Below are 14,392 nucleotides of genomic sequence, written 5' to 3' on the forward strand. Positions count from 1 at the left end.
ACTTACCTATCTTTGCAAGAATAGAATTCGTGACATTTCTGGGAAGGCTGATATCTGGGTCTGAATATTAGGATTGGTAATCTGTAATATTCAATAATAATAATAATAATAATAATAATAATAATAATAATAATAAAACAAAACGAAACTGATGATGAAATATTCTGGTGCTCTCACTTTTGATCATCACATTTAGTTTTCATTTTTTCTTTCAGGATGATTTAAAGAGATAAGTTTTGGCGATAGATGTCACTACAGTCTTCGTATCTCTCTAATGGTTTTTTAAAACCTTTCACGAAAGTTTGCAATTCCTCTTACAAATCTCAACCTACAGACTTCAAATTTTTAGAGAAGGAACTTCATAACCTCTCAAAGGCAACAATCCGTGCCGATATTTCATTTAAAATTTTCTTCATTGTTGAAACAGTTCCATTGTTAAAGGTTTGGATATCCATTCCAACAATCAAGCCATTTCAACAATAAAAAAAATTCTAAATAAAACATCTACACGGATTGTTGCCTTCGATGGGTTATGAAGTTCCTTCTCTAAAAATTTGAAGTCTGTAAGTTGAAATTTGTAGGAAAAATTGTGAATTTTCGAGAAAGATGAAAAATACACTAGAGAGATACGAAGACTGTAGTAACATATATCGGTAAAACTTGTACCTTTAAACTAATCTTTATATTGTTTTTCTTAACTAATATCGCACACCCGGTGGATGAGTGTTAATTAAAAAAAATGGAAATTTTGAGTTATCATTGTTCAAAAGAGAATAGAGAGCGAGAAGCGAGCTCTACCTGGAAGTATTTTTGCGTAAACGTAACTAAACAAAATTAACCCCTAGATGGCAAAAATACCAGTATTCCAGGGAGTGACTTTGATAGAATAATAAACTTTAAAAGTCATATTCCTACAAATGTGTAATTTTGACTTGTAACAGTCTTCTAGTAGGTGTGCGATATTGTTTCAAACTTAAGAGAAATTTTTCTAATTTAGGGAAATTTCGTGGGGATTTTTCCATAAAAACATAAAAATCCAGAGAAATTCTCGAGCTGACTAATTAACCAATATAAATGCTAAAACTTTTCCTTTGTTTTTCAGAAATTAACCAATACAATAGCAATAATCTGTGTGTATTTGTTTAAAGTGACATAATTTGAACCATTGTTGGCTGGGTGTATTTGTATTTTGTGTGGAAAAGAAGTACAGGAAAAAGTAAAAAAATAAAATAAAATAATAAAATAAAATAAAATAAAATAAAATAAAATAAAATAAAATAATAAAATAAAATAAAATAAAATAAAATAAAATAAAAAATAAAATAAAATAAAATAAAATAAAATAAAATAAAATAAATAAAATAAAATAAAATAAAATAAAATAAAATAAAATAAAAGCAAAAATCAAGTGAATAAAACAAATGTGGTTGGCACTTCCTTTAACATAGCTAAATTTATCTTATCACATAACTTCTGTCATAGGAATTGGACACAACAAACTATGGAAAAATTTTGAGTCACTTAAGGAAAATTTTCTTAAGGGATCCTACAAACACTGTTCTAGAACCTTACGGAAGGGGCGCAAAATTTAATGATTCAAACTACTCTCCTTTTAGAGATCTTTAATTTGAGAAATAACGTGAAATGAAATTACACATATGAACTAAACAAGAAATAAGCGTTCGAGTATTAGTAAGTATAAAATCTAAGGTACATAATAATAATAAAAATAATAACTAGAAACAATTGCTAGTTTGTTTTTTATTAATGTTTCATTATTTTAAAATTTTATTTCATTTGCCCCTCCTTGTTTTTACTTTTCTTTAGTTTCTATTTTTCACAGACTATTTTGGTGAACATTTCAAGAAATAAGTAAATATTTATGCCGAATTAGAGTCGTTTACATACATAAAAGGTTTTATTCGTGTTAAAAAATATTAAACATACGTACAACATATTGTTAACCTGGGTTGGTACTCTTTTAAAAATGAGTTTGGAATGTAGCTTTATTACGAATATAGCACTTAACAGTAAAACCCGATTGTTTTCATTAGCTCAAGTTATATTTTAAATTACCTATCTTGCTACTGTTTGATAAACGCTCCTATGAGTGCTTTTGAGGTACTTTAAGGAATTTTCCGCTACTGTTTTAAGTCGGCAAAACAGAACCGTAAGTGTGAATGAGAGACACCATTAAAGTGGTACTTAACATGTATTTTATATCATATTTGATGTGTATAAGTGTATGTTCGTGTAGCAAAATGTCAAGATATGTAAATCAAAGTATATGGCAATTTTCAATGTAAAAGAGGAAAGGTAAGCTCGATCATACCTGAAACGTAGATGACAATGACAACCAATTTTTTAAGAAGTTTTACTGAGCAAAATTTTTGAAGTATTTACTAATAACAATTATTTGAGTATCTTCATGAATACGACATTTTCAAATAACTGACTGCGATGTACTAAAGATTGTGATTATAAACGTTGTTACTTAAAAATGTTATTTTGGATGTCAACTCTAGCTTTAACCAACTTTTACTCTAAAGTTGACTTTCGTTTTCCGACTTCACCTAACTGTGACAAAATAGACTGAAGTATTTATACAACAACAAAAATGCTTACATTACAGCTTGTTTTCTCAAAATTCGGGTCAAAATCGTACTCTGAAGGAAACTTAGTTAACCATTTCTTCTTAAAATTGAGCGCCATGTCAGCGCTTTGTGTTTTACATAATTTACATAACGCTGTCCGTTGCAACATGTTTGTGATAACATAGATTTGCAAAAATGTTTATATTTACACAATCTTTTAAGATAATTTACAACATTTAGAGACTCTGTTTTATGAAATTAGAATTACCGAAACTAAAACAATAAACTTCTTAATTAATTCAATTGATATATTTATTTATTTTACGTTCAAGAGACCATAGTATTATATATTTGTACATGGGTATAGAATGTGCCATTATATTTTTTTAATAGTTCTATGTAAAGTAACAAAGATATTTCTATATGAACCTCATTGTTACTACAGCACAATTCAGTGAATGCACGTAAAATATGTTTAGATGGTTTTATATATACTACATTATAAATATAAAGTCTGGTGTACACACACCTAAATTTCATAGTACTAATACGTATTATTACTTATATTAATTTACTCATTATATTATATACTGTCTTAATTTTACTATATTAACTTCATAATTTCTAGCCCATCATTGGTTGTTAGCTTTACAAGTTTCTATTTTGGGAATGTTCCAAAAATTCAGAAACAGAATAAAAACAATGTTATAGTAGGCCATTTGTTAGATTTTCTTTTAAAATTTTATGTGATTTTGAGTGTCTTATATTGTTAAGTAACTTGTAAATTATTATTCTTATATAATTAAGATATTTCTGGTAGAATGTTGTATTGTATATAGAAACAGCAAAGTATCTTTTATTTCTAGTTTTGTAGCTATGTATGCCACTATTGCATTTAAGGGGCCAGACTACTAAATATTTTTCAAAAGCTAATAATTTTTCTTTTGCCCGTTTTTCGTAAGTGGAAAGAGATAATAAAATGTAACTTACCACAATAGTAGATAATGTTATTCTACGCCCGAAAATACGAATCAAAAGAATAATCAGTGTTGGCACCCATGAAATTACAGCGACCCAAAAATCTAGGTTAAGGCAATCGCTAGAAAAATAAACTCAACGGTAATTGATTACTTATCATGTTGTCTTGGTTTCTTGTTAATTACTTTTTAAACAATATTTGTATTTTGTAATAATTTATTTATTTTGTAATAATTTATGTAAGTTATTGCAAAATAAACACAAATATTAATTAAAAAGTAGTTAACAAGGAACATAGACAACATGATAAATCATGAATTATCGTTGAGTTTATTTTTCTAGCGATTGCCTTAAGCTAGATTTTTCGGTAATTCCAATTCTGGTCACACTGTAATTTCTATGGATGGCAACACTGATTATTCTTTAGATTCGTATTTTAGGATGTAGAATAACATTATCTATTATTGTGGTAAGTTACATTTTATTATCTCTTTCCACTTAAGAAAAACGGGCAAAAGAAAAATCATTAGCTTTTGAAAAATATTTAGTAGTCTGGCCCCTTAAGAGTCGGTTTGAGATATTTATTTACGAAGATTGTTATTCGTAATATGTCAAAACAACGTAGTGGGAGATTTTTAAGCTCTCTGAACATTCTTTTACATAAAATTATTCATTTGGTACCTTTCATTGGTCGTATTCTTTTTTGAACTTTAAATAGTATCTTCCTTTGCGTTACATTTTCCCAGTGCACTATCTCTTATGTAAGTAGAATTTCAAACTGACTATGATAAATTATCTTAAGTGTTGATAGGTTAAACAAACTTTTAAAGTATAGTGTACTTTACAAAATGTATTTTGCAGTGTATTGGTATGCTTATTTCACGCTAGTTTATCGTTTATCCTAGAAATTGAGTTTCACTGACATTTTTGATACTTTTGTTCTTAATGTGTATGACTGGATCATTCATGTTTACGTTTCGAAAACTAGTTTAATTCTTCTATTGTTTGTCTGATGTAACCTTGCATTTTCCTATCGAGTATTTAGTAATAACTAAACTGGTACCATCAGCAAACATTGTTGGTTTTGCAGTTTCTGTATAAGCTGGAAGATCGTGTATAAAAATAATAAACATAACCTATGCGAAAGAGAATTGGTTCTAGAATAGAACCGTGCGGCACTCCGCGTTTTACTGATTTTACATCATAAGTACAATTAATGCTTGCATCCTGTGACCGGTATGGTCAATTATCACAGCGTGACTTCTACTTTCTAAAGAGCTCTGAAACCATTTGTTCACAATTTCCCTTACAACAAAATTATTTAATTTTTCAAGGACAGAATGATGTGAAACAAGCTCAAATGCTTTAGTTAAATCTAAGAATACATCGGCACGGCTTTTCGTATTATCTAAACCATTACGAATGCAATCCAGATAGTTGTATTATCAGTAATATTCTTTTCTCATACTTTCCAATAACGATCTTGCTAAGAGCTTTCTCGAACCTATCCCATAATATTGCAAATTCTTCATCATCCTCGGTTACTTATTTCTGTTCTTCAATAGCTACTCGTACATTTCACAAAATTCAAACAATGTTCTCTCTATACGAAGAAGATACGGACATCAAATAAACTCCAATTTTAATAATTCTGGATCGAACGAATGTTCAATTGGCGTCCATTATATATTCTGCTTTTTATTTTTTGTTTCTGTTTTCCGGGTTACGTATATAAAACGACCATATCAACATCCTTGCTGGCCACTTTATGAACTTCATATTTTTGATTTATGATCGTTAAATGACTGGGTCAAGCTTTCCTCAGTGTGTTTATTTGCCTTTGTTTCTCAGATAACAGTCATCTCAAATAAAACGTAAGAAATCTTCACAATCAAGCTTATTGTTATTCTTATTGTACCTGTTTATATAAGATAATTGTAAGCTCAAGATTAGAATTTGGTTTAATTGTTTAAAATATTATATTCATGACATTGCTGAACAAAAAGCAAATTATTTTCTATTTGTTTCTGGTAAATTGCAGCCCTAATTTGACGTGGCGGGACGTCCAACATATTGTTGTTCATACAGCGCAGAAAACGAATAACGAATCTGGTTGGGACCAAAATGGCGCTGGACTACATTATCACTTAATGTATGGCTTTGGAGCTCTGAATGCAGCACGAATGATAGATGTTGCTCTTTCATGGAAGAATGTACCCGAAGTTAAGGAGAAATCAGTTCTAATACCTGGACTACCTAGGTGAGTATTTAACTTAAGAACTTTAATTTGTTTGAACGTTCCCACTAATGGTGATAGATTTAGTATGAGGTTCACTTGTTCTTACTATTGTAGAATACCTAAATATGTCAAAATAACATTAAAGCTTAGATATTTTTGACCTGAAAAGCTAGAAAACAGAAAATCATTTATGGTCATTAATTGAACGCAAAAACTGCATATCAAATATAAAATAATTAATAACTTTGAGTGTTCCTATTATGTCAATATTTTTGCTTCAAATTCTCATCGATATTTCAGGCAAAATTATCGATTGCCTTTAATCACAATGAATTTTAGCTTAAATTGTGATAGATGGTCGACTACTCACATGATAAAGATTGCTTCAATGGCAAATAATCAAATGGTAGAATTTAATGTTGCGATGTGAATGAAGAAGAATAAATTTTTTTAACGAATATTTAATAATGTCCAAAAGTTTGGTGAAGTTAATCTTGCTCAGTTTGCCGTCTATGACTATGAAGTCATAATTTCTTTGAAGACTATTTCTTCAGAATGGGGAAAGTACTATTTCAAATAGTATTTCTAAGGCGTTTGGCTTCCCAAAAGTCCTTCATATATTTACCCTGTCTGTTCGTGTGTCCGTAGGTCCGGGAGATCAAAATCTCGTAGAGCAACTTGATGGATTACCATTAATTTGGCCATTATGTTGAGGGTCAAAATTTAAGAATCGAGTTCGTTGGTAGAAGTGATACTGAACGTGATAGAAATCAACCATTTCCGGTTTTAACGTTCTTATCATTATAGAGCAAAAACTGTAATAGATACGGAAAAGTGGTTTCCTGCAATCGACTAAGATTCTTGAGAATACATTTCATATACTCTTTATGTCTCTAATAAAACAGGAAGTCATAAACATCCACTACAACTTCCGGTTTCAATCTCGATCTACAGAGAGCAAAAACGGTAAGAGATAGGAGAAGTGGTTTTCTTGGAATCGATTTAACGTTCGAATCGATAAAATAGATACCATCTTTTCTCTTAATCTTCTAATCAAACTAGAAGTGGCAAAAATCAACCACTTCCGGTTTTAACGTTGATCGGTATTGAGTAAAAACTGGAAGAAGTCTTTTACAATCGATTAACAGCCCCAGGCATATATTTCATCTCCACTCTTATATCTCTATTAAAACAGGAAGTGGTAGAAATCTACCAAAATTTCCGGTTTCAATATTAATTGAGAAAATATTACCTCATACAAACCAAACTTCTTTACATGATGTACACCTGGCACTACTACTTTTTAAGTACTAATTACTGCGTAGACAAATTTTACTACTAAGATAGTCAGCGAGTTACGTAAATTTATACTTCCGTAATAAATTTCTGATGTAAGTAAAAGTTACGAACGGTACTTACATCTGAAGTAAGAAGTAGTACTAAATTATAGTTTTTACTTTGAGAGCCATCTAGTGAGTGAGGCATGAACTAATTAGGTAATTAACTATTGTTGAACTGTTATTAATTGTTGCTAATGTACGTTATACCCAGTGGTGTTATTCTAATTTTTGAACAAGCATATTAGGTAATTGATTTTTTTGGATTGTAGTATTATTAAATAGTATTTTGAGAATTTTTCATATTATTTTCATGCGTTTGCGACAAACCTTAAGTTACGATAAAAAAATAGACTTACGCAAAGCGTTCCAGAATGATCTATTTACGTTACGTAAGTTGAGGACTATCTCTATTCATTTGTTTCGTTTTTAATGTTGTTTTATTAATCCGTACATAATAATATTCCTTGCAAAGAGTATTAAAAGCATTTTCTTTTGTTTACAATTGTGACTATTATCACTGTTTGCAATTTGCATTCTTGTATATTGTAATGATTTGGTAGTCAATAATGGGCCGAGATTTATCCCCTTCTCCAATTTATTATAAACTTTGTTAAATACAGATGTCTCTGATTACAGAGACTAAAATAGTGTCTATCTCGTTAATGTCCAAGTAAGAGGAGAATAGGTGTTTTGCACGGTGCCCCTTCTCTCAAGGCAGTCTCCAAGGCACCTGCTGGTTCTGGTGAGTCTTGAAGGATAGCCCCCTCAGCCCAAGGCAGCTTCGCGAGGCTTGGTTGTAGTAAGAATCCCTAGTCCAGTGCGACCTCAGGGCTGGTGTAGGTTATTTGATCAGTTGGTCGACTGATGCTGGATCCCTCGGTGGTCGGGCTTTTATCTGTCCTCTTCGGGTCCTTCCGTGAGGTCCGTCTTCTTTCAGCGTTCTTCGGTGTCTTTCGTGTTGGCTTCTTGTCTGCTAGGCTGTTTACAATCAATAGCACGTGTTGTGTTGACATGTGCTTTGGTCGTGATGTGGGGATCCTTACAATATGTATTCTCCTTTTATCATCTTATTTTGATCGATTTTAACCTTACACAATATGTCTAATTGTGAAACCTAAAAAGTGTCAAGTTGTATAACAATAGGATGATTTTTTTTTTAAATCGTACACAAGACAGACAGACTCACAAACACATGTTTTGAGTCAAACGGCGGAATTTTACTATATAATCTCTTCAATTAAAAATATCTTCCATTTTTTACAGATTTGTCTCAGCATCCAATACCACGGAAATTATCGTTGAAGTTCCCGAAATTAGCTCAATTACTTCTCTAGAACACGTTATAGCAACGGTGGATATGGCTCATGAACGCAGATGTGATTTAGAAATGTATATCATTTCACCAGCAGGTAAGAAACATGGGATTCTAATACATAAACAGCTCCAATCAGAAACTCGTATGAATAATAATACTTTGCTTTTCTGATCCGAATTATTGTTCAACTCTACTGTCAGTGAATAACTAGATAAGTGCTAAAATCAAAAGTCTTTAGGGAGGATAATATAAAGTTTGCGGCACTCTCCATTTTTCAGGTAAAATTAATTGTAACTATTACAAAAAAGCCGATATTGAAATAGATAGTATTTTTTTTTATGTGCTTAGTTACAAGAAAGCAAAAATATACAGGAAGTCTAAATAAAATAAAACTTAAAAATAAAACTTTTAGAAAAGTCGTGTATCTTGTTTCAAACTTTAAAGTGTTTGTGATAAAGAAATCAAGCCTGTACTCAAAGTACGTGTATGCAAAGAGAGAAAACGGCTTTGTTTAGCATTTTCCTTTTATTTACAAAATACAAAACTTATTTTTAAAAATACTATTTTTTTTTTGGTTAGTTTTCAGTTCGGGACAAAGAGTAATGAAATATTTTCACCATATCCGTTTTCTTTTTAAATTTAATTTAACATTTTTTTTTATCTACTGATTTCTTCACCAATGAATATCCTAATTTTTAATTTAATGGCACTTATGTTTAGCATGTAGTTTTGGTTTTGCGTCTTGATGAATTTCTCCATTAGAGAATGGAATATTAGGTTTTCAATTACAATATATTGTGTAACATATTATCTACGAAAACATACTAGGCAAAATTTATTTGGTTTGGAAATCACATGTGTTGCACTAAATGATTCAGTTTAACATGTTACGTATCGTATAGTGAGATACAAATTCAACAGTAACAAAAAATTCGTTACCGATAAATTCTCCCCTAGGGAAATTAAACGTTCTCCAAATGTGTTGGAACAACAAGGTAGTTCCGTCCTTATGGTAAGCTAACAAGGACAAAAATTTATGAGAGAAATATGGTATGGAAAAGGAATACATACGCCAAATAAATATAACGTGAGAGATGGGTACTACAAACCACGAGCAGAGCACAATGAGCGAAAGAAAGACTAGAGTTGAAGGAAGCGCAGTGTCCGTGTTACGTTACTATTGTCAGATCCAAAATATACCGTACATCAAAAGTAGGTAACCAGATTTTATCAATATTTCCAAAATCCAGATTTAAAGCCGGCTGATATTTGTGAATAATGAATGATTTTTTTTTTCATTTTTTTATTTTATTTATTTATTTATTATTATTATACTGAACCTAGCACATTAATCTGCTTTATACTGTATGTTGTTTTAGGTGAAGTGGCAATGTAGACATACCCTCTTCCTGTGACTTTTTTGATTGTCTAATGTTTTCTTTAAACCGGGTGTTAATATTGCTTTCGGTTTGACCTATATATGAAGAGTCACATGTACATTGAGCATGATAAACACCTGATCTAAAATATATCGAAAGCCCACTGCAGGCACTACTTACATACATCAACAGTAAGCTTATCCATCACTGTATAAGGTCAATATTTGGAAGAATTTCTTTCGTAGGGCATTATTAATTTATGATCGTTTAAATTATCTCAATGACGAAATACAGTTTTAACATCAAATAGAAAAGTTATAAGTAGCATACCTTACAAAAGTGGTTTAATCAATCACGCAAATCGGTGCAAGTCCCAAAGAAGCAAAAACTTGCATAGTAATTCCTTACTTTCTTTCCGCAATTATCGACAAAAAAATCAACGTATTCTTGCAGAGCATAACATATCTGCTTGCAGTATGCCCCAGAAAATTTGTGCGTGTAGAGTGCGTGTAGAGATCACCCATAAACAGGACAAATAGCAGAGGCCCAAGTACACTTCCTGAGGCACCCCTGAGATTACGGGTTGGGGGTTAGAAGTCGCCCCTAAAAGAACGACTCTCTGTTTACGGTCCTTCAAGTAGTGGTGATTAAAGAGAGAAATTTGCCATGTACATTAAATCTATTGAAGAGTTTATGAAGATGAATGTGACTGACAGAATCAAAGGCCTTCGAGAGATCAAAGTAGATAACATCTAATTGAGTATTGTTATTCATACATTTGAATGCACAGGAAATAAGAGTACTTAGGTTTGTGAGACTTGAGCGTCTCGATAGAAAGCCGTGCTGAGAACTGTGGATGTAAGGTGAGGTGAAATTAAGTAGCCTGTCTTTGATTATTTTTTCGCAAATAATTGATATTACAGAAAGAAGAGATATTGGCCTATAGGAGGATACATGGTCTTTAAGTCCAGATTTATATATTGGGGTCACGCAGATACAGAACTTATATTATGCACATTAGAAAAATACATTACATTACGTTTCAACATATTCACCATTTAAATTGAGGCACTTGTCATAACGTTTTACAAGGTTTGAAATTTCTTCTGCACAGAAATCTCTCGCCTGGTAATGAAACCACGCGCTAACAGCATTGTGAAGCACATTGTCATTGTCGAAGCGGTGCGACGCAAGCCACTGTTTCATGTGCCTGAAGGGATAGTAGTTGCTCGGCGCCAAATTGACAGTTTTGTAAATTTCCTGCACGAGTTCATTACTGACTACAGATGGGCGCCCACTTCTTGTTGCATCGTGCACGTCAGTTCATCCATCTTTAAACATGCGACACCATTCACGTACGACATCTTCACTCATCACGTTTGGTCTATAAACATCACACAATTCTCTATGACTCGCTGCTGTCAGAAGTTTTTTCGCACTCAGAAATCGTATTACCGCACACACTTCGCATCTAACGGATTTTTCTATTGAAGCGTTTATTCTCAATTGTTATAGCGAGCGAATGAGTGAACTGCAGCCATTTCTCGCACAAGCATAAACGAAAGGTTTTATTCGAATTGCTCTCGTATATAGACTATCTGGATCTGATTTTTTTCCTTGCCATTATATGAGATTACACTTACAATACCTCTAGTGTTACTTACCACATTATTTTTTTAAAGAAAGTAATGTGTAGCATTTTCTTGGTTTAATTATGAACGTCTATAGCAATTTTTCTTCAATAGCAACCAGTTATCAAGAGATGAATGAGTTGAGTTGAGTTGATTTTAGTTTAGCGTCCCTTTCAGCAGCGAGGCTATGTGAGACGTGGACCTACTGATTAACGTGGAATCAGAACCACATGAGCTCCCGCCGGGAATCGAACCCGGGTCTCCCACGCCAAAGGCGCCTACGCTAACCGCTTAGCCACGGAGGAGCTCTCAAGAGATGAATATTTCAACTTTTAGAAAGCTTTCAGGAAAAGTGATTTTTGAATCTTCATGTAAGTCATTTACCTGTTGAAAAAGGCCACAGAATGAGTGCCTGAAACAGTTGGGGAAAACTATTATAGACGCAATTAAATCAAGTACTGCACTTATTACTTTAATATATATATATTATATACGAGGAATGAACAGAAAGTAAAGTTACAAAGCCTGCAGTAAAACGTGTATATATTACTTCATACAACCAATAGGGCCAACAGATAGTACATACATTAGGTTATTTTTCGACGTACTCCCATATCGGTTGACGCACTTGTCGCATCGTGGGATGACTTTGAAGATTCCCTTCTGGTAAAGAAAAAAAAAAGTCTTTGTGTATTCAGTTATGTTGTCAAGAAGTGTTTCATCTCCTCGTCTGAAGCGAAGCAACGGCCTCCTAGACGCTCCTTCAAATACGGGAACAGGAGAAAGTCTGCAAGGTCCTGTATCAGCTTCTCCACGCGAGCTGTGTTCAAATCTGTTGATGTTCTGCTGGGTCAGCCCCTTGACTCCTCGTCGGTGACGTGCTGCAACATGCTGACGAGAAGGTGAAACAGTTTCTCCGTAAATCTCTACCAGTAGCGGGTGAATTTCAGTCGCGGTTACATATTTCGCCCACAGAAATCGAATAACTAAGGGGACTTCTTCGCGAGAGCAGTTTTCCAAATAAGTCGCCATTTGTGTTTACATGCAACTAGCGCCGTAGGTGGCAGGTGGCTGAAACACTGCACAGTTGCCAACTCCATGTATTAAAATTACCGCACATTCCCCATTTCTCTATAACAGACGAAACTCCAGAAATATCGATTTGTAACCTTAGTTTCTGAACCTCCCTCGAATATTAATACATCAAAACACATCAATTACTTTTTCAACAAATGTTCTGTATGCCATTTTACAAATATGTAAGGTGAACTCACTGGTTACGATTTTGTCTTTCCTTTATACTATTTTATTGGTTAATGACATGCTATGCTTACGAAATTTCGGTGGTATGTAAACATTAAAAAAAAAAATAAATAAATAAATAAATAAATAAAATAAAAAAATAAAAATGTGTAAGTCATAGTTTCAATCTTAAGCATCACTATTGTCTATTATATGAACCTTGCTGGAAAGACTATTTATGCTGAATATACTTGACATATTCAGTATTTCATTTTGATTTTGATTAGATATCTAACAAAATATATATTATCATGTTCACTTTAAATTTCTTTCTTTATAGGCACAGTTTCCCAAATACTTACCCGCAGGAAGAAGGACAAAGGTAAAAGTGGATTTACAATGTGGGACTTCATGTCCGTTCACTTTTGGGGAGAGAATCCTCAAGGTACATGGAAAGTTGTCATCAGTAATGATTCATCCGCTTCAGGAGTCATTAATTTTGTAAGATTAACGTTATTTGGATTTTCTGGAAATAAATTATGACACCATTATCAGAGAGAAGCATTTTTATCTTTTTGAATTGTGTTTGTTTCAGTGGAAAATTGTCCTTCTTAATTAGTTACCTGACTTGAATGAAATATAATTCTATATAAAGAAGCTTAAATGTGTTTTCTTCGCTTTGAAAGAGGTCTTCAGTGATTGTAGATTGCACTCCATGGTTTGATTTTTTTTCTTTAACGAAGGAAGATTACTTCGGAAGTTGAACGTCGCACTAGGATTTGGAAGAGTTTCTGTATTTGTTTTTAACCTTAGAACGCATAACATGGGTTAAATTGACCCGTAGATCCTTTTCAATTGGAGTTTCGATAGACTCTTTTTTTTTTTTTTTTTTTTGTACAAAATTGTAGCTCTAACTGAGATATCCAAGATAGTAATTTGATACACATAACGAAAATCCAATATGACCTACACCATCTATCCGTATAAATTAAAATAATTGTGTATTCATAGGTAAAAATAGTGAAGAACTTTGCTAGTTTTACTGCCGTCTTTGAGATGAAATTAATGAAACTATTGAATTATCATGGTTCTTGAAAATTTAAAATATTTTACATTTGTTTTATGAAGTTATGTAGTGTTTGTTTATTTTTCTTTTTATTTCTCCTAGTGACGTGCTACAACAACTTTAACATTGTTAGCTTTAAATTTCTATTATTATGTATTGTAATAATTGAATAACATCCTGAATTTTGAGTCTGCCAAAGATTGTAGATATTCAGGTATATCTTGTAAAATAAATTAAATAAATGATGATAAAAGATTTTGTGCTTATGTCAGTTAAAAAGAAAAAGACTAAATCACATCAAAATTCACTTATATTCAACATTGGCCTCTTGTTCCCAGGTCTGTTCTTATTTTCTTTTCATTTATGGATCAAAAGATTCAACATATTTCAATCAAAAATTTTCTTGTACGCCTTATATTTGGAGAACTACACACAGTGTAGCCAAACCCAATCTATCATTTAACTCAGTATGATGTGCTTATTCCGTAGAAAATACGAAAACTCGATTTAGGGGCCGTTCAAAAATTTTGTGGCCCCTGATCCAAGATCCAATATATTTTTTCAATCAATAATTTTTTGTACACGTTATATCCGGAGAACTACATACA

The 14,392-nt window shown here is 32.2% G+C and overlaps 1 protein-coding gene across 1 annotated transcript in view; it reads left to right on the forward strand.

The window, feature by feature from the left end:
• The window catches only part of LOC145668214 (neuroendocrine convertase 1-like), a 165,049-nt gene extending 151,453 nt beyond the window's left edge, over nt 1-13,596 (forward strand). The window contains exons 10-12 of the mRNA XM_081735868.1: nt 5,614-5,832; nt 8,415-8,560; nt 13,059-13,596. Coding sequence (XP_081591994.1) covers nt 5,614-5,832; nt 8,415-8,560; nt 13,059-13,261 — 568 coding nt within the window. The 3' untranslated portion in view covers nt 13,262-13,596. The remainder of the gene's footprint in view (nt 1-5,613; nt 5,833-8,414; nt 8,561-13,058) is intronic.
• Nucleotides 13,597-14,392: the final 796 nt, after the last annotated feature.

Source organism: Thermobia domestica, chromosome 1 (assembly GCF_964235325.1).
Source record: "Thermobia domestica chromosome 1, izTheDome1.hap1.1, whole genome shotgun sequence".
In the NCBI taxonomy this organism is placed as follows: Eukaryota; Metazoa; Arthropoda; class Insecta; order Zygentoma; family Lepismatidae; genus Thermobia; species Thermobia domestica.